The following is a 24,799-nucleotide window of genomic DNA, read 5'->3' on the forward strand; positions in this document are numbered from 1 at the left end:
AGCTACAGGATTTTGTGGGTTCTGATGCAATCCCTGTTTTCCACCTGCAACCAGGAGCACTAGGAATTAAATTCTGTCTTGCAGAGGATTCTGTCATGTTCAAGGATCATGAAGTTTTGCATGAGTAAGAAATCAGAGGAATAAGTGGATGTTTTATGGGGTGACATCACACAGCACAGGTCTCTTGACCACCCCCCAGGATCTGAATTCCCACTAGTGGTGCTGGAATGTGTTATGAATGTGCCTCCTGTTCTGAGCTTCATGCTCATGCTCTGGCTGCCATCAGAGACAGATTAATTCCTGTTATTTTACTTACAGATAACTATGTAAACTCACTGAACATGATGCAATAGATAAATTAGTTCCAATCTTTCCTTTTTTTTTTTTTGCCTGAACCTTTCCTGAGGTTAGCTTTTCCCTATTGTGTGAACACTGTTGTGATTTTCCCTCTTAATTCAAAGCCCAGTCTGCCTTTTTCCTTTGATGAGCAACACTTCAACATTTCTTAGAGCAAAACTGGTAGAGTTCAGAACTGAAGTCACTCTCCAGTGGTTGGAAGGTGGGGAACAATGCCTGGAAGGGTCTCTGGTAATTATCAACTCTTCACTGTAATGAAGACACAATTAAAACTCCAATTTAGTTGTCCTGTGCCCTTCTTAGAGAAGACTGGAAACTGGTTTTTTTTAGAAGGCTCCTCATGCAAATTGAATATATCATTTTAATATATCATTTTAAGCAGTTCTGCCTCACTGAATAATCACATTAGAAAGCTTTACATAAAGACATGTACCTCCCCATGCTTGTGGTCAGGAGACCAGCTATTACTTGCCTGACATGAGCTGCTCTCCAGACTTTGCCCTGCTGGGGTGGGATATGTTCAGGCAAATCAGTAGCTTGGCTGTAACGTTGGAACTTCCCTCTCACTGCTTTATTCCCTCCTGGGTTTTTTCCACTATTCCACAGACAAAAGAGCTCAGCCACTCACTGAGCTCAGTAGTCCTCCTGGTACCTCCTGGGCTAGAGGTCAGGCTTGATATTTGCCCAGTGGAAGGGGGATGGTATTTTCTTCCAAACCAGTCTGACCTAAAGAGCTGTTGTGAAATCCCTGGCACGGCACCACGTTTCCATAGCGCTCCGACTGGCAGAGGATCCTGCTGGGAATGTTAACATCCCTGTGGCACAGAGCCCCTGCATGGCTCCTGACTGGGGCATTAGGGAAGTTACACTGACTTGAGCCATGTCCCAGTGTTTGCAGGGTCGGGGCCTGCACCTCGAGCTGATCAGCTCCACGTTAGATTTATTTTTTTAGTGGCCTTTTAGTTCAGCAGAAAAACTGCAGCAAACAAACGTTTCTGCTTCATAACTGTAGGTTTGCAGGGGGGCACAATGGGAGCAGAAGGACTTGATGCTTGCTCTGCTCGTGCAGTCTTAACTAAACAAAAGCAGGATTGTACAGGAGCTGCCCTTGGAGCTGGCTGAGACTTTTCTCAGGAAGAATTTAAAAGAGCCCATCTTTAATACTCCCAGAAGTTCTGGGGAGCACTGCCAGCCATTGTCTGCCTTGGCTTTTGTGAAGTTTTCTAAACTCTGTGTACAGATACTCAGTGTGGCTGTTACATGGCTGCCTTCTCTAAAAAGCCATCAGAAGTTTGTTTCTGAGTTGGTTTTCTTTTAACCCTTCTACTTCTCTAGTATTTAAATGCTGTTGTAGCTTCAAGCAATTATTGCCTCAATTTTTTTGCCAAAATATTCGATGGCATCACTGAGAGCTGCCATCCCTCACTCTGGGGTTTTGTTAACTCTTCTTTCTCCAAAATCCTTCCCAGTGATGTCAGAGAATGGACAAAACCAGTATTTGTTTTAATTGTTGGTGATGATTTAACAACTGGACAGGAGCTGTCTCATGGCACCTTGATTTAAATTAAGGAAATCTAGTGTTAATTGTGAAAACCTGATTATTATTAGACAGTGTGACCTTTTGAAATGTGGGGATATCACTTCTTCCTATTCCATCTAGAAATCTGTGGTGGGATGAAAGAGAATTGGCACAGTCAGAATAATCATCAGTCTCTAGAAAAATACTGGGACTCTTTGCAAGCACCCAGAAGGTAAAAACCTGCAGAGAGTTGTTTTTCAAGTACAAATCACATTAGTTCACATTAGTAAAGCTTTTCACATTATCACAGGTGAGATTCTTACAAGACAGGGTAAAAAGACACACTCAGAAGAGCTGCCAGGAACTGCTGACAAAAAGGCAGCATTTACCAGGAGTGTTCTTTTGGATCAGACACTGCAGCCACAAAGGAGGCATCCTTAGGAAACTAGGATTCCTTAGGGAAGCTCAGAGAAGTGCTCAGAGAACAGCTCAGACTTATCTCTAGTGCAGCTTAGGGGTGGTTAATCCACGTTTGAAGCAGAGGAAGAGACTGAAGTTTCACAGAATTTTCTTAATCAGTAGACCATTTGTTTTTTAAAGGTTGATGAATTAGCTTCCATCCAGTTATAGGCTGATGGGGGTGGGTTGTTAAATAAATAAAACAGTTAAGTAAGCCATGTGGCCATTTTACAAAATCACCATTTTGGAGTTTAGTTTGGAGTATTTTAATGAAGTTTGGGAACCACTGTATCACTTGCCTTAAAATACATTTCTTGGAGAGGGATGAATATTGCATCTTGGAGAGGGATGAATATTGCATCTGTCTCAGCTTTGCATGCAACTCATGTCTTTCAGAGAGGCTGAGCAACAGTGAAGTGACAGTTCTCCCTCAGGTTCTACTGTAGCCATATTTTAATGAAATCAGAGATACTTAGTGATGTTTCCTATCTCTCTGCTCACTGATTAACCTAATTCTGAGATTCTGTGCAGTGAAAAGTATTTGCCATACTGTTCACCTTTTAGACTATATTACTTCTTGATTAGGCAAAGTTCTTGTTTGTGGCCCCCTTCTTTTGCCACCCAAAATAAGCAGAGGTATTAACTTCAGTGCTTCTGAAACAACAGATATGCAGAACTGACCAGGGGCCAATCCATTAAGGTATTTTTAACTTATTATTTTCTACCTTTGGTCTTCACTTGTGAGTGAATAACCAACTGATTTCTTCCAGCATGGGAAAGACATATAAGAAAATCTTACCGTTTCCATTACAACATATTTGAGTTGAATGGTGCCATTTGCCACACGAGTTTCAGGCCAAAGAATGAAGGTACCCAACACCCAGAATCATTAAAAATTCCAGCACACAACTTTGCAAACAAATAAATGTTTAATTTCATTGTATAATGGATTTACAGGTGTTAAATAGATTAATTTACTGTATAATTTATCGCTCTTCCAGTTCCTTTAGCAGCTCGTCAAAGTGAGTAATGTACCATTTTGCTTTCTCCTTTACTTGCTTTCTGATTACATTTCCTCCAAATCCAATGAAACAATCCTGGAAAAACACAAAGAACAGGCACACTGATTATTCCAGGCCCATGGAAGGAATGGAGCTTCTCAGCTATTGAGTTTGCTTTAAGACTGGATTTTGAAAGTATGTCATTCCCCCCTCACCTGTTCCCCTGTTTTACTTTGCATGTTCACCTTTCAGATTTATTAACAGGGACTTCATTAACAATTAATTCTGCAGCACTTTGTTAATTGGAGTTTTGTTCCAATAGGAAAGTTGTCTCAGTGCCCTGTAGATTCAAGATTGTTCAGAACTGAGATTTTGCTGAAAATCTGATGTAATTGTGATGCAATTCTATTCAAGAATGAGTAAACATTGGAACATGCATGAGCATCCCACAATTATCCCTCTTCTGTTTATCTTACCTCTGTTTACCCCATCTGATAGATACCAAAAGCAAACATTAACCCTGTCTTCAATCATTAACCAGGAGCAATCATCATTTCTACATCTCAGAAAACCACCTGCAGTGAAAGTGCAGGGTTTAAAATTTCCACTGCCTCTTTTTTGCCTGGAGCTGGGAAGCATTGAGCAAATACTGAGCTGCTTTGGTCACTCATGTTGAACAGTGAGGGACCAGCTGTCCCTCAGCATGGGTGAGAAAGGGTAAAGATGTTAAAGGGGAGATGGAATTAAGATCATTTATAAAAGTTGTCTTTCTACTAATTTCTTTTATTATCTCACCCCGTCAGAGCTGATGTCTGCAAAGATTTCCTCACTGTGCAGTGAGATGAACCCTCTTGCTAGGTCATATCAGGTAAATGTGCACCAGATCTGTGCCAGACCTTCACACTGAGCACCTTTAATCAGCCCCTGAAGTCCTGTCAAGAATTAAAACCTCACTTTTCCTTTTTTGGTTTTTTTTCCCCCCCAAAGCAATTTAGAATTTCTGTGATACTCACAGCAGGGGGGCAGGCTTCCATGTCTGTAGCTCCATCTCCAATCATAACTACTTTCTTGAAGTGGAACTGTTCTTTCAGGTGAGCAATAACCTTTCCTTTCCCCCCTGATTCAGCTGTTGGTTGTGTTTCATCAAATCCTGCGTATTCTCCTAGAACACAGTGGAAGGACAAGTTGGACAGACAGCACATTTTCTTGTAAATGAAGAGAGATCTATGCCTATGGTCTGTACTTCAGAAAACAGCAGTCTGTAAAGCTCACAGTGTCAGCATCCCCAAAAAATAAGTGGAAGGTAAGAGTGAAAGCTGGGATTTTACCCAAGTCTTCGGTGGGAATATTTTCAAAGGGATATTTTCAAAATAGAAACCCTGTGTGAGCAGTGCTACAAATCCATTCCCAGTCCCTCTGGTTCAGTCATTCTGGTGTAAACATTGCATAAGCAGCATCCAGGATGATGTATAAACAGTGTAGGAAACACTGAGTAAGGAACAACCTCACTAACTAGAGTTGTGCTTGGTTACACCAGCTCTGCTCTGGAACCTCACACATACCCCAAAGTCACTGAAAGGGAAGTTTGTGAGAGCAGGTCAGTGTAATGAACTCTTTTAACTTGAAGGAGCAAGAAAAAATTAAACTCTGCTGTCAGCAACTGTAACATGTTTTACCTTTGGCACAGCTTGCCATTAAAAAGTCACTGCAGCTCTGTTTCATACCTGGACAATGACCTGAACTTGGTTTTGATAAAGTCTTGTAATTTTCCTAGTTGGAGTTAGCTGGATTGGTAACAACAAGAAGTAGGCTGGGCAGTGTCTGCAGCCCAATATCTGCCAGCTGGAGGCTAAAAAGTGGCATTAATTATCAGAGAAAAGAGACTTGGAGGGAATATCTCACCGTTAAAGTAAAACTTCAACCTGTTGGCAAAGACGTTTGCTGTGGGAATGTTCAGCTGCAAGGCCACGTGTTCCACAATGCTCTGAAACCCCCCGGAGACCAAGAAGACCTGAACCCCCCGTTGGTGAAGTCTGCTCACCAGCTCCCTGAGGAGACAGAGCAGAAAGTTAAAACACAGCTTTCCTAAACAGCCCTGCCCATGCTCTCTGTTATTCCAGTTCAGTTTGGATCTGTGCTGCTTTCCGGCTCCATCCATCTCTGCTGCCCAAAGCTTTTCCTCCTTTCCCTGACAAGTTTGTGCACACAAAAGGAAGTGCTGGGCAAAACCATCACATCTAGAGACAAACAGGCATTTGCTTCCTTGAAAACAAGCACTCCCTAGAAATGTTTTCTTTACACTTTCACAGTGGTCACATTAGTTCCCTTGAACAAACAAGAGCAGAGCCAGCTCAGATTTTTTTTCTGAAGTAAAACAATAGCAAGAGAATTAATCTGCAGAAAAAATAGGGAAGGTGGGGGAGATAAAACCACTGCTCCAGAATGCAAAAGTGGGATGAAAAGAGCAAAGTGCAAATGTTTTCTAACTCAGAGTTGGTTCCCCAGACATTGGACATGGATGCCATCTTTAGAAGAAGGCACCAGCTACAGAAAAGGAATAAAAAAAGAAGTCTGTGGACCCAGTTAGTGTCAGAGGGACACTTGAAGGCAGTTAAAAGTTTTAGGGATTTGGCTCTGGAAGCAGGAAGATCAGCCTGCAGCAGTGCTGAGCAGTGGAAGTGGTGGCAGTAACAGCAGAAAGGCTAAAGGCTGAAAAGCAAAGTGGAGGCTCAAAGCAGGCTGAACAGAAAAGGAGGAAGAAAGGGAAGGACTGAAAAGGAGGAAGAAAAGGAAGTAATGAAAAGGAAAATCACATGATTCTAAACAAGGAAACAATGTTCTCTTTGTAGTTACATCTAGCTATGTCTTGTACAGGAAAAGCTGAGCATGTGCCTCATTTCAAGGAGAAAATACAAGCACAGAGTCATCTAAAGCTCTTGTTATGTGCTAAAATACTTTAGACTTGGAATTATGGTTGAATTTTGTAGTAAAGAATTTATTCTCAGCTGTTTGAAACTATTTGAATAGCAGAAAAGAACCCAAACCTTTTCTGTTTATATTGTTAAAATTCAGTCCAAGCCTGAAAATGAATGAATACACATATATATGTCTATTTGCTAAATGAGTTTTTTAATACTTTTTAGGGACTTCAGGACAGAATGAGTAGCTCTGAGCAATGAATCCCCTGAGTCAGAGGTATGGCTGCACAGAGGAGTGTAAGAGGTAATAGAGTTGTGGAATAAACCAGCCAGCAGTTCATACTGGGTATTAAATCTCCTTCCAGTTCCATCACCCATGAAATACCAGATGTGATTGGACAGATTATTTTGCATGCCCATTTAATCCTCAGGACAGGATTTGAGCTTGCCAGCCAGCCAAAGTGCCAGTTAATATTTATTTTCTTTTTACATGGGTGCTTAACCACTTGACATGGACTCAGCTCCTGATACAAGCTTTGTGCACAAGCAGCATGGAGATGGAGCAGGAAGGCAATCCAGACCAGTTCTGTGTTCTTACAGCTTCAGTGGTGGCGCAGGATTTTTTTTATTTATGCCAAAATCGGTTTCAAAATAAGCAGAAATTCTTTCTTACCTTATTCCTGGTGTGAGCTGAGGTGGGTTGTCAGATATTAATTTCTGCACTTGTTCGTAGGAGGGACGTATGAGACCGAGTCGTGCTGTTAAAGCTGCTTTGAATGTCACAGTGCCACCCATGGCCCTGCGGGTCCTGAATTGGGATCCAAAGAAACCAAATCAGTGACACTTAACAAGCTGAGGCTTCTCCCAAGAAGGTTTAGTTAACAAAGGGTGATGAGGAAACACATAAGTGGTTATAGTTGTAGATTATACTGAACCTGTGTGGTAAAGGAGGAGGCTGGTACACTGAAAAGGCTGGTAGCATGGAAATGGAGATGGAACACCTGGTAGGAGATCTCCATGGATTGGAAAACCAGTGAGGCAAAGGAAAACAAATTCATTCTCTCTCTGAGTGGCATGAGCCACTGGGACCAGTGTTCCTGACCTGCACCTCAGGTGCCCTTCTCTGAGCTTAACTTTTGCCACAATCTTCAATGGAAACATCAGCCTCAGAGAAGGGTTAGGAGAGTTGTCCTCTCTCCTCCATCTCATAATAAGGTTTGCTACTTCATAATAAGGTTTGCTAGTGCTTAGCCAAGTTCAATGATGAGGGCTGATCTTAGTCAATCAAAATTCACATTACAGAATTTATATCAGTATATAAACTGATATGTATGTAGAACGTGTATCAGTTTTGTTGGGTGGCTTCACAATTCCAAAACTAGCTCCTTCACTATGCACTAATTCCACTTATTATTCCCAAAATCCTTTTTAAACCGTAATAACCTATGTCAGAGCTGAGCAAATCCCCGCTGTAAATTCCCCGTCGCAGATTAACCTTGCCCGTGCTTATATTTTATGAATTGGCCAAACCCCAACCATAGAATCATAGAATCATAGAATCAGACGGGTTGGAAAGGACCTCTGAGATCATCAAGTCCAACTTTTGATCCACTACCACCACAGTTGCTAGACCATGGCACTAAGTGCCACGTCCAGCCTCATCTTAAAAACCTGCAGGGACGGAGAATCCACCACTTCCCTGGGCAGCCCATTCCAATGGCTGATTACCCTCTCTGTAAAGAATTTCTTTCTAATGTCTAACCTAAACCTCCCCTGGTGCAGCTTAAGGCCATGCCCTCTTGTCCTACTGCTGATTGCCTGGGAGAAGAGACCAACCCCCACCTGCCTACAACCTCCTCTCAGGTAGTTGTTGAGGTCTCCCCTGAGCCTTCTCAAGGCTAAACAACCCCAGCTCCCTCAGCCTCTCCTCATAGGACTTGTGTTCAAGTCCCTTCCCCAGCCTCGTTGCCCTTCTCTGCACCTGCTCCAGCCCCTCAACATCTTTCCTGAACCATACTCACATCTCCGCCACGGCGTCGCCGACGCCGCAGAACTTGGCGAGCTCGTCGATCCCCTCCTCCCTGATGACGGTGCTGTCCACGTCGAAGCACACGGCGTCGGCGCTGCGGAAGATCTCCTTCATCTCCATGAGGGACGCCATCCTTTTGGGAGCCTTCTTACTGTGAGGGGACAAGATGTAGTCTTTCTCAGAGTGGCAGTACTGCACTGTTTCCTGAGCCATTGGTGCTGCTGTCCTGGCTCGTGCGAGAAGGGCCGAGCACAGCCTGGTCGCCAGCTTTTATCGCAGGGGGAGCGGTGGTGGGGGTCTGGCTCAGCTGCTGATTTGCTCCCTGCTGTTGCTGCCTGCTGATGGGCAACTTGCATTACAGGTGGGCCGTGGAGCCTTGGGCAGCTGCTGATTTGCTCTCTGCTGGCTCAGCCCCTTGATGTTCCCTTGGGGTTCAAGGTTGTGATACTTGGCATCTGCTGAACCACCGGGCTGCCAGCGGCTGGGTGGGACTTGCAGTTCTCTGTTTCGTCTTGCCCCCGCCACTCAGATGGGTCTTGATTTCTCACCTGACCCTCCGTGTCAGACTGGTTGCTCCAGGGCACCCAGCCCTCAAGGATTTGTTTAATTGTGGCAGACATAGCTACCCTAAATCTGTCAGTGAGTGGTTGTCCCTAAATCACGAAGGTTTAGATCCTTTTCTGTGTCCTGATTAATACAAACTAAATATTTTCATCATCTGTGAATGCATAAAAGATTGGGACATCAGCACTGGGGATTAGTCTTATAAAATCCATTAAAGTCTTGGGCTTTGAGAACTTCACTCAGCCCATTAAGACATCACATTTTCCATAACAATGCCCTGATAAAAGTTTATTTTCTTCCCTTTTATATCTGTCCACCTAAATATGTTGAGCACTTCTGCAGATCAGGAGCTCGAGGAATTAAGTATCTTCTTACTCTTCCCTACTCATCTTGTGCTTCATCCTTTTGTAATTAATTCATTGTGGACTTTACTATTTACTAATCTGTACATTTAGACACAAAAACCAGCTTCCTATCTATCTCACTTCTCAGCTTTTTGTAAAAGGTTTTGTTTGCTTCTTCCTTCTAATCTCTTAGACATCTCTCAGCACGTCTTGTATAATTGATCTGGGTAGCAGATTCTCTCTTTTTCTGGGATGGGGAAAAACACCATAAAACAGCACATTCTAAAGAATTATGGATGTCTTTATATACCTTCATTTCTCACTAAGGTAATTTAATGTTCTATATATCATGTGAATTTTGAAGTTGAGAGGTTTTATATACACAAATTCTCATTTATTTTTTGCCCTTTTTTTTACAAACTTTGCACCCCCAGACACAAAAGACACCCAGTGAAGATGGAGAAGATGATCACTGTGTGCCTTGCTGTGGAAAAGTACAGGAGCTGACAGGCACTGATGTCCCTCACTGCCAGACAGGAGTAATCCAAGGATCACACATGGTAAGCACCAGTGCTGTCTCCTGAGGTGACTTTATGTGCTCACCATGAGATCACAGCTAAATAGTTAATGCTCAGAGCAGGAACAGGAACCTTTGGGTTTATTTCCATGAGAAGTAACCACGTGGCAAATATTGGGATACAAAAGCCTTTATGAGAAATTACCATAATCACTAAAAATTTGTGGAACACACACACACATCCCTTTTATCTGTTCCAGTGTATCGAATAGAAGAGAATACTCCAGTCCTTTGTTGAAAGGTGAAAGCTTATATAAATAAAGTCACCCAGTCTAAGAAGTGAAACCTCTTGTGAACAGCCAAGAGCTGTGTTTGTAAGAGAGGATCTGTTTGACAAACAGATGTGAAGTAGCAAGAAACAGAGAGAGCAAGGGATATGAAAGGCAAAGGCAGCCATGAAACAGTGCTTTCTGTGAGGGCTATTCTGCTGTCCTTGAGTGTTTTGCTGTGAACACACCTCTGCAGAAGCCCATGTGGGTTCATGGCATTTGCACAAGGCCAAAAAGGTGACACAGTAGCTTCTTCAGTGCTCACCTGCATCCCAGGTGTGAGTGAGAACAGCAGAGCAGGTACCACCCAGCCCACACTTCCCTCCTGTGCACTTGGGTGAGGTGTGGGAAGGTAGGACAGAGCCTGGGCTCAACCTCCCCAGTGTGCCAGAGAGCAAGGGGGAGTGGGGGCACAGCAAAGAGGAGATATTCCAGAAAAGGGCTTTTACAGACCCTCCCTGGGAAAGGCAGAGACAAGGACTGAACTGCAGTTTGGCAGGTGCATGGACACACTGTAAAACTCTGCTCTAGCCTTTGAATCATGACTAAAGAATTATTTCCTGCAGACCACATATTTTTTTTTTTATCTTTTCTATAAAACCTGCACTGGACATATAAGAAATACAGTCCTATGCCATCAGCACAGCACATAAAAGAACCCTCTCTCTCTTTAGTGGCCACTTCCCTCTGACAGAGACCAGTCCTGAGGTCATACTTGGCAGTGGATGAACAGGTGGCACGTGAATTCCATGTTTACTTTGCGTTAGCCTTGACTTGACGTCGTTCGTGTTTGCAGTGAAATATTGTGATTTTCCAAGCAGCAGGGCTTTGATTTTAGGTCAGGCATCGCTGTGGCGTGACATGGGCGTCACAGTGTTCCAACACTGATCCCTTATTATGCAAAACCATCCTGTGTTGCCTCATGCTCACCTGGGGCTGCACTGCAACTCTGCCACATCGTGATGCAATGTCACCCTGTGAGGACACTGCACTGTGACGTGGTTTCTTGGTGAGAACCTGGGATGTATCTCTGGATGCATGTCTTCAAAATTTTAATTTCTCTCAGGAAAACGTTGTCGCCATAAACACACACTGGGAGCAGGAAGGAAGAGACGTTAACTTTTCCTTCTCTCTGATATCCACATTTCCCACAATTCTTTCCCTTCTGGATGTTCCTCACAATGATGAGACCAATGCTGTGATGGACTTTGCACTTTGATGGACAAATGAAGCAGTTAGAGGAAGAATTATGGTTACCACTTGTAGAGCCATGGTTGGAATTAACCCTGTCCTCTCTTGGTTGGAATTAACCCTGTCCTCTCTTTATTCCATGCAATAATAACTCTTCCAAAATAGTTTCAGACTGTGGTTTCTATTGCCTAAAAGTGACAAGTTGGAAGGGAAGAACTGGGGTTGGAAATGCAGAAACCACCAGTAGTTCATCAGGGCAAAAAGAATTGAAGCTGTGCAAAGCCTTTCTATGGACAAATCTCTAACAAATCTCTGTGTAAGGGAACACCAGTGTTTTATTCCAGACTGGTACAGGCCTCTGCAGTTGGCAGAGATTAATTACTCTGAAATACAGGGCATCTGATTGCTTAAATCTGTTAATACTTTACTGAGACAGTAAGAAAAAAGAAATTCCCACAATGAGTTCTGTCTCCATATGAAAAACACAGGTAGAGAATCTCTGATCTTGCTGCCAGTGAATTTCAGATTGGTAATTTATCCCTAGCCTATTATTTGCATGCTGGTAAAGCATCCAAGCAGCAAACATTTCAACAGGTCTCATAAAATATTGAGGGGAAAAGCTGGAAACAAGAATATGGGGATGAGAAGAAACAATTGGCAAAGAACTGACTAGAGAAGACATAAGAGCAACAGAGGGAGGGAGGTTGGGTGAAACTCGAGATAAAGATGGAGAAAAAGGAATTCACGGTGGAAAAGCAGAATTCCCATGAGATCTCCTTGCCTCCAGACTATGAAGTACTGGGGGGGGGGGAAGGCATTTTCACAAGAAATAATTCTCTTTCATAATGAGTCATAATGCGGAGTCACAGAAGCAAACACGGGAATTATGCAAGACCACATGTCAAAGGAAAACAACTGAAATCCTCTCTGTTTGCTGTCCCTTCAAAGAAGGGCACTTGCCTCACTGAGAAAAACTGAGACATCCTCAGTACCTACATGTAATGTAAATGGAAGGAGAAAGTGGTGCTCAGAACTGCAGGTGTTTGGGGCTGGAATATTTCAATGAGATCTTGACAAGATCTCAAAATCCTCGTTGTGACTAAACCTCACTTGTTATCATTTCAGTTTGCAGAAGTGCTGCCACACTGCTACTTTGCATTTTGTTCACACTTATTGCTGTGAAAGAATAAAGATTAAGTGAATCTTAATGAAATATTACCCAGCACTCAGGAATATCCTTGTTTGCAAACAATCCCTGGTGTGTCTGATCCACTTTCCCATTTAACATGGGAAATGTTAACATGCAGTGCCATCAACAGAAGTTCAACCACGTTAAACTGCTTCTGTTGCATTGAAGGGAAACTGCAGCTTAGAATAAGGGATTTGGAGAAAATAGTTCTTGAAACTTTTCTGGGGACCTTTTCTGAATACAGGAGTGGTTCTGCTTCTAAGAACATTCCCAGGAGTGTTTCCATGGTATTAGTTTAAACAAACCATTTAATTCTCATTGTTTCTAGTCTTGTGTCTGTAAAATAGGAATAATATAATGACAGCTTTTCTGTGCTGAGGTGATTCTCAGAATTAACAACATGCTTTGAAAGCTTTAGAGAAAAAGTGATACATTTAAGCAGATTAGTTTTATTTAAGCAAATCATGGCTGTTTTATCCCTGCAAGTTTTAAAAGTTCAACCCATCCACCCATAACTGTGAGCTGCAGTGGTTTTCAGGGTGAGAATATAAAGATTCAGTCCTTAACCTGCTGTTTTCTGTTCAGTTTGTAAAGGCAGTGATACAAACCTGTGTGCAGTCCAAGAGATGTGCTGTTTGTAGCTGTGCACTATTATCTGGACAGCAGTGCCTCACAGTGAACTCACTGAAGCACCTTGTAAAAAGTAGCTGAAAAGGGGCAGCAGGAACCTGATGGATGTTGACAGACACCTCCCAGCTCTCCAATCCCCTCTCGCCTGTCCTGCCAAAATGATGGTGCTCCCCCCCTGCACGATTGCATCATTCATTCATGCTGCTGTTATAAAACAGGCACCACGCTGCTGCTGTGCCCCGCGGGGCACGGCCCCGGCACAGGGCACCCTTCGTTTCCTATGCTGGAAAAAATACAGCGTTACAGAGCTGAGAACCAAACGAACGGAGAGAAAAAATCCCAGGGACTTACGGTATTGAACTGGCCGTGGCTGCCGCTGCCGCTGCTGCAAACAAACCTCTTGGCTTGCACAGGACAAGAAGGGATCAGCTGAGACCTTCAGTCGCGCAAACACTCGGCACGGGCTGCGCTGGCCGGGAGCCGCATTTTGTAAATCACGCTCCGATAACGTGCTGAGTAAGCCAGCCCGGGGGGTTTGTTTGAAATGGTTGCACACATGTAACCAGAGAAGTCCAGCTGTTCGCTGACAGGGAAAGGAGGAGAGGTGTAACCTTCCTACGTCGGGGGAGGAGCCGCTGGGCCCGGCTTGGGTAGGCACGGCTTGGCCAGACCCCAGCACGATGGGGAGCTCGCTCACCCCTCATCCTGTGCCATGGGCGGGGACAACCAGAGGGGTCTGAGCACAGGGATGAGCCCGAGGAGCGGCTCCGACAGGCAGCAGTCGGGAGTTTCTCTTGGCATGAAATCAGAGGCAAAGCAGGGACACTGTTCTCTTTGGCTGAGGGAGAGATGAAAGGGGTTGCGAGCTGATTCAGTGTTGCCTTTTGGCTTAAGCATCACTGTGCAGAGTTCCACAAATCAAGTCAAAGCTCATCAAAAGCTACGGAGCAAAATGAAAACTTCGGCATATAACAAGGCTCTGTTTTGTGTCCCCAGATGCAGTGTTGTCAAAAGCAATGGGAAAACTGCAGAACCTGCCTGTGCTCGTGTTTGGGATCCCACAGAAGAGCTTCCCTCTGACACTGCTGTGGGTATTGGTGAGGAAACAGGAGAGTGCCAACCCAGAAGCTGTTCAAGGTCAAGAAAGCCGAATTTAGCTGATTTAGCTACTTTTGTTCACTTGTGATAAGAGTCCTGTGACTGCTGCCCATCTTGACAGACTGTTCTGCACCACTGGATGCAGCAGTCACATTCTATGCATGACCTCGTTTGCCATCCAGGCAGTATTGCCCCTCCAAACTGCACGTACTAATTAAAATCAATCACCTTGTTTGCCTCTCCTCACGTGTTTTCTTTTATATTTCTTTCAGAAGTTCTCAGTACACGACCATCTGGGGACAGGAGCATCTGTCAGTAACTTCTGGTGTCAGGAAAAAATGGGACCAAGCCCCTCTGCTGCAAAATTCACCAGTGACACAGATCACCCTTCAGTCTTGTCCTGTTTGTCAGCTTTATCGTGGCAGGACAGTATGTTGTTTAAAGCAGATTAAGAAATCATTTCTGTGAATGAGGTTAAAGGAAAACAGATCTTGATAAAGATAAAAGGAAATGGCTTTTACTGAGAATCTCAGAGGGGTTTTTGGCCAAGATAAGCAGTGCATGGCTTGACTGAGAAAATTGCTGCTGAATATTTCATGAAGGATATTCCCTTTATTTGGATTAGTTTAACAGACGTGTTGGTTTTAATTCAGTTAAATATTTTGATTCTAATCTGGTGTAATCCATTGAATTCAAAGGACAATTTGAGTCTAATAAGCATTTGCCCTGTATTTTTACTAGACATTAAAACCAAATACACAGAACAATTCAACAACTACAGCTCAGACTAAAAAAGGAAGAAAAGCTTGTCCTGATGGCTGAAAAATGCTGCAAAATGGGCATTTAATGTGAAAATGCTCATGAGAAATAGCTATCCTCAGGCATGTGATCCAGCAAAGAAACACAGAGAGCTCTGCTTGGAAGCTTTAGGAGGATGTTCAGGGGTGAAAAGCACAGGTTGTGGATGTGTGACTGCTGATACAAGCACAGCACTCAACTCTTGTACATGACTTTTACAGAACCTCTCCAGTCGTACAAAAAAGCAGAGACCACCTGCATAAAGGATTAGAATGTCTTTGAAAACACCTTTTTTTTTTCCCCATTAAAAAACATCTAAAATTCCGACTAAATTTTTCCTGCAGTGATAATTGCCCTCACAAACCTGAACCTGCCTGGGGAATGGCCACATCCCTGCCAGCAGCCAGCCCCACATGGCACAGGTGCTTAGGATGGATAATTCCTGCCTTTCCACAGGCATCAGCAAGGAAAACATAAAATATAACAAGCCTGCTAGTATGGGTTTGACAAGGCTGCCCTCTGCTGAGAACAGCCCTGAGAGGAACAGGCAGAAAAATTACAAACCAGAGAAGCAAGAACAGCAAAATATTTATGTGTGACCTGGGGGCTACAGAATCGAGAGCAGAGCTGGGGATCCAGGTGTTTTACCTGGACATTGCATCCAGGCACCTCAGATATTCCCACTGCACCCTCTCGGAGCTGGGTTGGATATTTTGTTTTATTATGGTTTCAGCAGGCCAGCAGCATCTCAACGAAGTGAAGACAAAACTTCAGCAGAGTTCCAGAGCCAATAACGGAATACCAAGTGTGATTTCCTGCATTTTGCAGTGTTTAATGTTTATTTCTAATGATTACAACAAGAGAAGAGAAAGCCCAGCCACTCTACTAGAGTCAGCATTAAAATATTTCACAAGACATGTGCACTGCTCAGCTAAACAAAAGGGATCCAAACCCATGTTGACTGATGTTCAAACACCAACTCCACCTAAAACTTTTAAAAACCAGCACCCCAAGGATATGAGCAGCTCCAGGGATATTAGTCCCTTCCAGAGCTGCCAAGTCAGACAGACAGGCCATGCATGGGAGTCCTCCTGTGCTTCACAACATGGCACTTTGCCTGGAAACTGGGATCCTCACCCAAAGCAGATGCCACAGCCAACAGCCAAACCCAGCGAGGCTGCCCTGACACTTGACACTGCTTCCATCAAGCTCCCCCAAAACTCCTGTGCAACAAAACTGGGCCCAGCAGCAGGCTCAGACTTTATTCCTGGAAGTGGTTATGAAAACATGTTTGGCTCGTTGCATCACTGCCCGGTGGGTTGCCAAGGCCCAGTGTCCAGGGCTGCATCCAGAGCTCCCTGCTGCAAAAAGTGGGATGGAGTGGGGGAGATTTCATAGAATCACAGAATGGTTTAGATTGGAAGAGACCTTTAAAGACCATCCAGTTCCAACCTCCTGCCCTGGGCAGGGACACCTTCCACTATCCCAGGTTGCTCCAAGCCCTGTCCAACCTGGCCTTGGACACTTCCAGGCACGGGGCAGCCACAGCTTCTCTGGGCAGCATCACACCTGGTGGGTGAGAGCTGGGGAAGGGTCTTTGTCTTCTCTGTACCAAATACTGACAAAATCCTGGCCTGGGGGCCAGTTGTCCCTGTTTGATGTGGTTCAGCACCCTCTGGAGCAGCTGGAACACCAGGAACCACCTGGATGTCCCTGACACTCTGCAGCCAGGACAGGATTATTCTGGGGCCAGGCATCTTCTTTATGCAATACTTGAAATCACAAGAGGGTTGTGTCACATCTGATTTTGGCAGGTGCTCTGATGGCTCTTTTGGGGTACAAGCCCAGATGAGGCAATGTGGGCTCCAAACCTGGTGCAATCTGTACCCACAGGGGTGTGAGGAACCATGGCAGGAGCTTCTTCTCAAGCTCCTCCCCAGGGAAACTCAATTGTGCTCCATTTCATAGCCCGAAAACACAAATATTTCAGTGTCTCAAGGTGTGAGCCCTGACAGGCCACGTGGGGTAAACCCTTCAGCACCCATCAAGGTTGCCTTGACAGTATTTCTGTTTTTCTTTCGCAGGGAAACCTCTGGCCTTGGAAAGGATCATCCCCATCCTTGGAACCCCTGTGAGGGGTTCAGGCCAGAAATGCCCTGGGTACAGGGGTTGTGCTGGGGCCTGTACAGGTTCTGGTGCCCCACACCACCAGCTTCTGTGTTATGAGAAGACGAGTTTTAATCAACCTCAACCTTGCATTTTAACCATTCTGATTATTAATCCGATCCGCTTAACTATTAATTCCACCGGTCTAATGTTAAATCGCCGGGTTCAATTATTTATTCCCACAGCTCTGCGAGGCTGCTGGCGGTGTCTGCGACATGAGAGGGCGGGTTAAGAACCGAATGACCCAGACGTTTCAGACACCCTGACACAGTGACCGCCCGCCCGCTCCCCCTTCATGGCCCCGTCTCCTCAGCGGCGGCGCGGGGGCGGGGCCAGGCGGAGCGACAGCCGCCACAGCCAATAGGAACGCGGCCGGCGCTCCGGCGAGCCAATGAGCGCCGCGTCTGCACCCACTCCGCCCCGCGCCCTCCTACGGCGGGCGGAGCGACAGGTGCCGTAGCCAATAGAAACGCGCCTGGTGCGGCGGAGGGCCAATGAGCGCGCCCGGAGAGTTCTAGAAGGGGCGGGGTTTGCCCGTGCCCGTCCTGCCCCGCCCGCGCGGCACAGAGCGGAGCGGGGAACATGGCGGTGAAGGCGCTCAACCCCAAGGCAGAGGTGGCCCGCGCCCAGGCCGCGCTGGCCGTGAACATCAGCGCGGCCCGAGGGCTGCAGGACGTGCTGAGGACCAACCTGGGCCCCAAGGGCACCATGAAGATGTGAGGGAGCCCTCCCGCCGCGGGCAGGGTTGAGGGGGGGGGGGTCGCACGGGCTGAGGGGAGGCGTGAGGGGAGAGGCGGGGGAGGCTCGAGAGGGCCGAGACGTGCGGAGGGGAACAAAGGGATGGATGACTGGACGGGTGGATGAATGGACGAGTGGATGAATGGATGGGTGGATGGATGGGTGGGGCGGGAGCCGTGCGGGCCCTTGGCCGCGCACGTGTGTCGGGGCCGAGGCGCCGCTCACCCTGCGGGTCCCCCACGCAGGCTCGTGTCGGGCTCCGGAGACATCAAGCTGACCAAAGATGGCAACGTGCTGCTGCAGGAAATGGTGAGCTGCTGCTGAGCCTCGCCGGGCAGGGGATTTAGGCAGGCAGGAGCCTGCTGGTAGTGCCAGTGAGTGCCTGTGGCTGAGGGGGGACCACGTCCACCACCGTGGTGTTTGCCCCTGTGCACTGAGAGCAAAATGTCCCTTGGGAGGAAGGGAAAGAACTAAAATGAGTTCTTTCATGCTAGAGGTAGTACTGTAAGGAAAACAATGACGAAAAGCTAAACGGCACCATAAATAGTCCCATTGGGTTTTATCTCACTGTAGTACAGTTACTAATCGCCGAGCTTTTCAAATGTGGATACTGTTGTAGGTTTGTGGGCTTCTAATCTGTTAAAATACCCTTCAGTCAGCCTCTGGTGATGCCAAGTGATGTGTGTGTGCCTTACATCAAAAGACTGACTTCTCAAAGTGAGCTGAAGTCGTCTGGTGGCTGTGGAGAGTGGACAGACCAGGCACGGTGCTCACGGCTCCAACACCAAATGTGCTGCTCAGCAGAGGAACTGCAAAGAGACAAACTCATTGAATGTTCTTTGGTTTCATAATAAGGGGTAAAATAACCAACCAAAGAAGTAGCAAGTACATACCAAATAAATTAGGGTGTGTGCAGCACTGATGATGCAGAGATTGCTAAATTGCCTCTGAACATGGTGGATTTAGTGCCAGCAGCAGCTTGGATGTGATGGTGGTGCATCCTTTCTCTGTCGAGCTCACAGTGAGCTGAGGACTAGTTTGGCTCTGAGCACTCAATATTTTGTGTATAGATGCATAATCTAAAGGGGGAAATAGTGTTACAAAGGGTAAATTCCATCAACTTACAACTGTTGTTTTTAAATGACGTTATTAGTAGAAACATGTTGAATTGACATAAACCATTAAAACATCACCAAGTCCTTAAATACTTTCTTTAGCTGATCTCAGATTGTTGCTTTGTGTACCAGTGCAGTGAGACTTCCTGCTCAGCTTCTTATTTTTGTCTAGCAAATCCAACACCCCACGGCCTCCTTGATAGCAAAAGTAGCAACAGCACAAGATGACATCACTGGAGATGGCACCACCTCAAATGTCCTGATCATTGGGGAGCTCCTAAAGCAGGCAGATCTCTATATTTCTGAGGTGTGTATGCAGTGTTTCTGTTGTAGGTGGGCGAGTTAAAAGCTTCACTGAGACCCTGCAGCTTGTTTTGTTTAATGTTTAATACAAGTGAAACATAAATGGATATTTCTGCTTAAAGAGAGTACGTCACAGAAGTTGTAAAAAGGGAAAAAACTGGAGAGGATGACTTCAGACTGATTCAAAATCAAATCCACTTATTGTGGATACTGTAACTTTTAATAAGGTTTTTATCTGATACCTTCTGTTACTTTGTTTTATCTGCATTAAAACACTTCTTGGTGTTAAAAGGAATTCCTCCCTGAGGGCAGGTCTTTTGGGTATTATAAGTTATGAGTAAACATTCATTGCACAGTGAACACCCAGGTGTGCTTTGTAGTTCCCTTGGTTTCAGTTCTGTGCTAGAATAATCTGTACTTTTCCTCTGCATTGAAAGGATTTGCATTCCTTTTATATGTATTCAGAAGGACAGAACACCTTATCTTTGCAGCATGCATGTTCCCTGTGTTTTACACTGCACGGAATATTGAAACCACAGGCTCTATTTCTGTAAAAGTACCATTTTGTCTCCAGTTGTCTGATGATTTCTCTTCCCTTGCATTAGGGTTTGCACCCTAGAATAGTAGCAGAAGGATTTGAGATTGCAAAGGAAAAAGCACTTGAAGTTTTGGAGCAGGTCAAAGTGACCAAGGAGATGGACAGGGAGACCCTCATAGACGTTGCCAGAACATCCCTCCGTACTAAAGTTCATGCTGAGCTTGCTGACATCCTGACAGAGGTGAGTGCACAGGTCTCCTCTGCCCCTTTGTGTGAGGAGCTCCAGGGATATTAAAGTGCTGGGATTGTTACCATTTCACCCCCCCTTCTGTTCCAGGCTGTCGTAGATTCTGTTTTGACAGTCAGAAAACCAGATGAGCCCATTGACCTCTACATGGTGGAAATCATGGAGATGAAGCACAAATCAGAGACTGACACAACGTGAGTCAGGAGTATCCGTGAGCTTCCCTGAGGTTTGAGTGGTCTGTGGGGTCTTGGTTTCTTTTTAGGAGAACTTGGGCTACTGCTGGAAAAATTACTAGGGAAGGGCTGAAAGAAAGGCAGAAATAGAGATTTCGGTCATGAATACTTCAGCAGTAGAAGTTTGTCAGTCACTGAACTTCATTCCCTGATAAAATTTTTGAATAGCAAAGAGCAACACTGGCTTAAGCTTTTACACAACATAAAGACTTTTTACCTCAGTAATCGTGTCTGTGGCTTGGTTATTCTTTAGATTTGTCTCTGTTAAATTCAAACCAGCATTTGATAAATGGAAACTGGATTGTGGTAATCTAGGTGGATATTCCATAGGCTTTGTATTTACCTCAGTGGCATGGCTGAATTCTGCACTAGCTTTCCTCAGTAGCTAATGCAGTCAGACACCATGCCAGAGCAAATTCCTTTTTCACTCTGCTTGGTGTGCTTTTCATATGGGAATGGGCATGCCCTTGGAAGGGGAATACATAATCCTTGTTTACTCCCAACACAACTTCGTGTTGGACCAGTTGCTCTGGCAGTTCTCTCACTAGCCTGCACTTCCATGGAATTCACATCTTCCTACACATCCATTGACACACAAAATTTTTTTTTTAATCTTCCAGGCTGATCAGGGGGCTGGTTCTGGATCATGGTGCTCGCCATCCTGACATGAGGAAAAGGGTGGAAGATGCTTATATTCTTACCTGCAATGTGTCTCTGGAGTATGAGAAAACGTAAGTCCACAGCAGCGAGGTGAGGAGCAGAAAGTGCTCATGTCTTAAGGACTCTTCATTAACTTGTGCTTAAATCCCAACCAAAAGGACTGCACAGGTGTGGAAGGTGAAAGGGAAGAGGTGATGCCCCTTCTGCAGCCCTTTGGGAAAGGGAAAGCTGGGGGATGAAATAATGTCTGTGAGAGGCTGAGCTTTGTAGTGGTTTTTATTTTGTTGTTTCATTGAGGAAAGGCTGAGAGTCTTTCCTTTCTTGGGCATAATTGGATATTCTACAGCAAACACTTCAGAGTTCTCTTAGTTTCAAGTGTCTGCCTTATTTCTTGTAGTGGAAAAGCTCTGAACTAAAGAGCAGGAAGAGCAGTTTGGGTTGAGGGGGATCTTGTTTGTTTCGATTTGATTTCTTTAGAATGTTGCTGAAAAGATCAACCCTCATGCTTGTTTCTACAGCAGAAAGGATAGTTTTCTTACTACTTTAGTGGTTTGTTCTTTCTCCTTCAGAGAGGTGAGCTCTGGATTCTTCTATAAAAGTGCTGAAGAGAGGGAGAAGTTGGTGAAAGCAGAAAGAAAGTTCATTGAAGACAGAGTGAACAAAATCATAGACTTGAAAAGAAAAGTCTGTGGCGATTCAGATAAAGGATTTGTTTTGATCAACCAGAAGGTGAGATGAAGGGTGTAACTAAAAATTGGTTTCTTGGCCACCATGTGCTGTTTGACTCACTTGGTACAGAAATAGCTGAATTTAGGCTGGTACTTCTGAGTTTGTGTGTACAGTTCCTACTCGAGGTACTCTGTGAGCCCTGAGGAAGAAATTACTCGTTAGTGTCAGACTGAGAGAGGGTGTTTTTAGCTTTTTCTTTATCCTGATGGTCACTTCCTTCATTTCCAGGGGATCGACCCATTTTCCTTGGATGCACTTGCAAAAGAAGGAATCGTTGCTTTGCGGAGAGCTAAAAGGAGGAACATGGAAAGGTCAGTTCCTGGGGAGAGGAGAGGGTAAAATAACCTCCTCTTCCAAACTGGGACAGTGAGTCAAGTCTGGCTTAAATCCACCTTCAAGAACTCGAACTAAAAAGTCCCCTTCAATCTGTCCAGCTCCTCCTGGCATAACTCAGGGTAGTTTGTACACACTGTAGAAAGGTCAGTTCAGCACACTGAGGGATGGGGGAGTTTGAGCTCTCAGCATGCTTCAAATGTAAACGAGACTTAATTCTACAAACTTATTTTTGTGAAGAGCTCTTTGACGAACAGAAGCAAACTCTTCCAGGCCTAGGAAGGGTGTTGTGCACGCTAAAATACTGCCCTTATGTTAGTGACTTCAGGTTTCACTGACCACAAAGCAAGTGCTGAGCTGTGTGTGTTCTGTGCCAGGCTGACCCTGGCGTGTGGTGGCACTGCCATGAACTCCGTGGAGGATCTCACTCCTGACTGTCTGGGGCACGCAGGGCTCGTCTATGAGTACACACTGGTGAGTACAACCAAGAGCTGTGCTGGGGTGTTGAATTAAAGGCTGGTGGCATTTCACATCCCTGTGAACGTCTGCCTGGGTATTTGCTCTGGTCATGGTGTGTTTTCTTGGTGTTGTCTGTAAAAAAGAGAAAAAAAGATCCTGCTGGTTCTCATCCCTTCTCGAAGTGCTGTTAGTGCAGAACTGAACCTGAACACATCCAGTTCTTTTATTCAGTGTATACAAATGGATAAAGCAAAGTGCCTGACAGGGATACCCAACCCTGTTTCTCGCAGGGTGAAGAGAAGTACACCTTCATTGAGAAGTGTGAGAACCCACGCTCCGTGACCCTGCTGATCAGGGGCCCCAACAAGCACACGCTCACCCAGATCAAGGACGCCGTGAGGGACGGGCTGCGGGCCGTGAAAAACGCCATTGAGGACGGTGAGTCTGCTCTGGGAGGGATGTGAAGGATCTCCTGTGGAATCCCACTGCAGAATTAGGGAATTCTGTATCACCCTCCTTGGTACCGCTGCAATCAGACCCCAAACCACGTGTTTGAGCTCTGCCACCTTGTAGTTTCCAAGTTACAGTTACAGCTCTGCCACCTTGTTGTTTACAAGTAGTTTACAGCTGTGTAATTACTCACCTGCTCAGGGACAAGCTGTCTTTTTAAGAATGAAGGAAGAGATCAAAGTGCACTGAAAATAAACTGTTTGAATGGGAGTAGGTGCTTGCTTTGGTTTGATATCAAGCTTTCCCTTGCAGGGTGTGTGGTTCCAGGAGCAGGGGCACTGGAGGTGGCAGTAGCTAATGCTCTTGTTAAGCATAAACCCAGCGTGAAAGGAAGAGCCCAGCTTGGAGTTCAGGCTTTTGCTGATGCTCTGCTCATCATTCCTAAGGTAAAGAAGTTCCTGAATAAAGTGACATTAAAGCACGTGCAGACCCATTGCTTTTCCTGCTGGAGGGCTCTTTAATTAACAACATGAAGTGATGAGTCTGTTCTGTCCCAGGTTCTCGCTCAGAACTCCGGGTACGATCCCCAGGAGACCTTAGTGAAGGTTCAGACGGAGCACATGGAATCAGGGCAGCTCACTGGGGTGGATCTGAACACTGGTAAGGACTTCCTGAACAATGGGGTGATGCTCTAGTAAAGAACCTCTCTTGGCTCAGCTCTGAAGAACAAAGTTGTTCTGAATGCAGAAAGTTTTACCCATTTCCATTAAAAGCTACACAAAAGCCTTGGCAGGTGTCCTGTTGCTGCAGTTGGGTGTGTTGTACTGCAGTGCATTCTGGTTAAGGGTTTTTGTGAAGATAAAACACGGGGTAACACTGTGTTGGAGGTACTGAGTGATACCAGATGTCAGCAGAAGGTCTCACTTTGTTGTGTGAACTGTATTTGAAGATTGTTTTGCTTCTGTTGTAGGGGAGCCAATGGTGGCTGCAGCAGCTGGAATCTGGGATAATTACAATGTCAAAAAGCAGCTGCTCCATTCATGGTAAGGGTTACAGGATTTCCACTTGAAACAGCAATGGCTGATCATTTAAATGATAATGTGGAACTGGGATATCCCAGGCTGCCTGGAAACACAAAAATAAACCTGAGTCTTGAACTATGTCAACATGGCAATTCTAACAGTATTTATTTACTGTTTCTAGCACGGTGATTGCCAGCAACATTCTCCTGGTGGATGAAATCATGCGAGCTGGGATGTCCTCTCTGAAAGGCTGAGTTGGATCTGCTGGTGGGACGGTGGCATCTCCAGCTGTGCCCCATGGAATGTCTCCAAGGAATCCCCCTGATGGCCATATCCTTGGCCCTGGTGGATTCCCAGCAATGGAAGTCACTCTGCCATAAGGGGCAGCCCCTTTGGTAAACACGGCCACTCAAAATATTATCAACTTAATCAAAGATTTGGCTCTAAAAATGAGTTATTTATTTTTGATTTCACTGAAGTGTACGGCTGCGGTTGCTTTCATTTTTACCCAATAAACTGTTCTGTTCTGTGCTTTATGTGTTTCGATTCTTTCAAACTTCACCTCCTCCTGAACATTCTGCTTCCTGCCTTCCCAGCAGTGATGGGCTGCATTCCTGATTCCTGCTCTTGGGAGTGCTGTCAAACTGCTGCTCAAGGGTCTGCTGTGGGAATAGGGTGGGATCAGACCTGGGATTAAGACAATCACTTAATAGTTTTGTACTTGCTTATGAATCAAACTGAGTTCACTTACTGGAGAATGGGTTGAAGTGGGTGGAAGGAAGGACCTGTGCAAGGTTGTCACCCTTGTCACAACAGAGGGGTGAATTTTTAACACTGATACTGATGCATTAATGTATTTATGG

At 45.2% G+C, this 24,799-nt stretch overlaps 2 protein-coding genes and 2 non-coding genes across 4 annotated transcripts; 3 read left to right on the forward strand and 1 right to left on the reverse strand.

Moving 5' to 3' along the window:
• Window positions 1-3,250: 3,250 nt before the first annotated feature.
• Window positions 3,251-8,604, reverse strand: PSPH (phosphoserine phosphatase). The gene is made up of 5 exons (XM_032707716.1): window positions 8,276-8,604; window positions 6,928-7,062; window positions 5,239-5,384; window positions 4,350-4,498; window positions 3,251-3,432 (listed from the first exon to the last, which is right to left on the reverse strand). Exons 1-5 carry the CDS (start codon window positions 8,494-8,496, stop codon window positions 3,322-3,324), a joined length of 762 nt encoding a protein of 253 aa, XP_032563607.1. The 5' UTR covers window positions 8,497-8,604; the 3' UTR covers window positions 3,251-3,321.
• A 9,051-nt stretch (window positions 8,605-17,655) lies between these two features.
• On the forward strand, window positions 17,656-24,472 carry CCT6A (chaperonin containing TCP1 subunit 6A). The gene is made up of 14 exons (XM_032707325.1): window positions 17,656-17,825; window positions 18,093-18,156; window positions 19,135-19,269; window positions 19,871-20,044; window positions 20,141-20,244; window positions 20,904-21,014; window positions 21,513-21,672; window positions 21,901-21,983; window positions 22,383-22,479; window positions 22,755-22,902; window positions 23,227-23,360; window positions 23,472-23,574; window positions 23,885-23,957; window positions 24,118-24,472. Exons 1-14 carry the CDS (start codon window positions 17,692-17,694, stop codon window positions 24,188-24,190), a joined length of 1,593 nt encoding a protein of 530 aa, XP_032563216.1. The 5' UTR covers window positions 17,656-17,691; the 3' UTR covers window positions 24,191-24,472.
• LOC116796916 lies at window positions 19,614-19,745 on the forward strand. The gene has a single exon (XR_004360529.1). It is a non-coding gene; the product is annotated as a small nucleolar RNA SNORA22 (small nucleolar RNA).
• LOC116796915 lies at window positions 20,634-20,767 on the forward strand. Its single transcript, XR_004360528.1, has one exon. It is a non-coding gene; the product is annotated as a small nucleolar RNA SNORA15 (small nucleolar RNA).
• Window positions 24,473-24,799: the final 327 nt, after the last annotated feature.

The sequence above is a fragment of the Chiroxiphia lanceolata genome, chromosome 20 (genome assembly GCF_009829145.1).
Source record: "Chiroxiphia lanceolata isolate bChiLan1 chromosome 20, bChiLan1.pri, whole genome shotgun sequence".
NCBI lineage: Eukaryota > Metazoa > Chordata > Aves > Passeriformes > Pipridae > Chiroxiphia > Chiroxiphia lanceolata.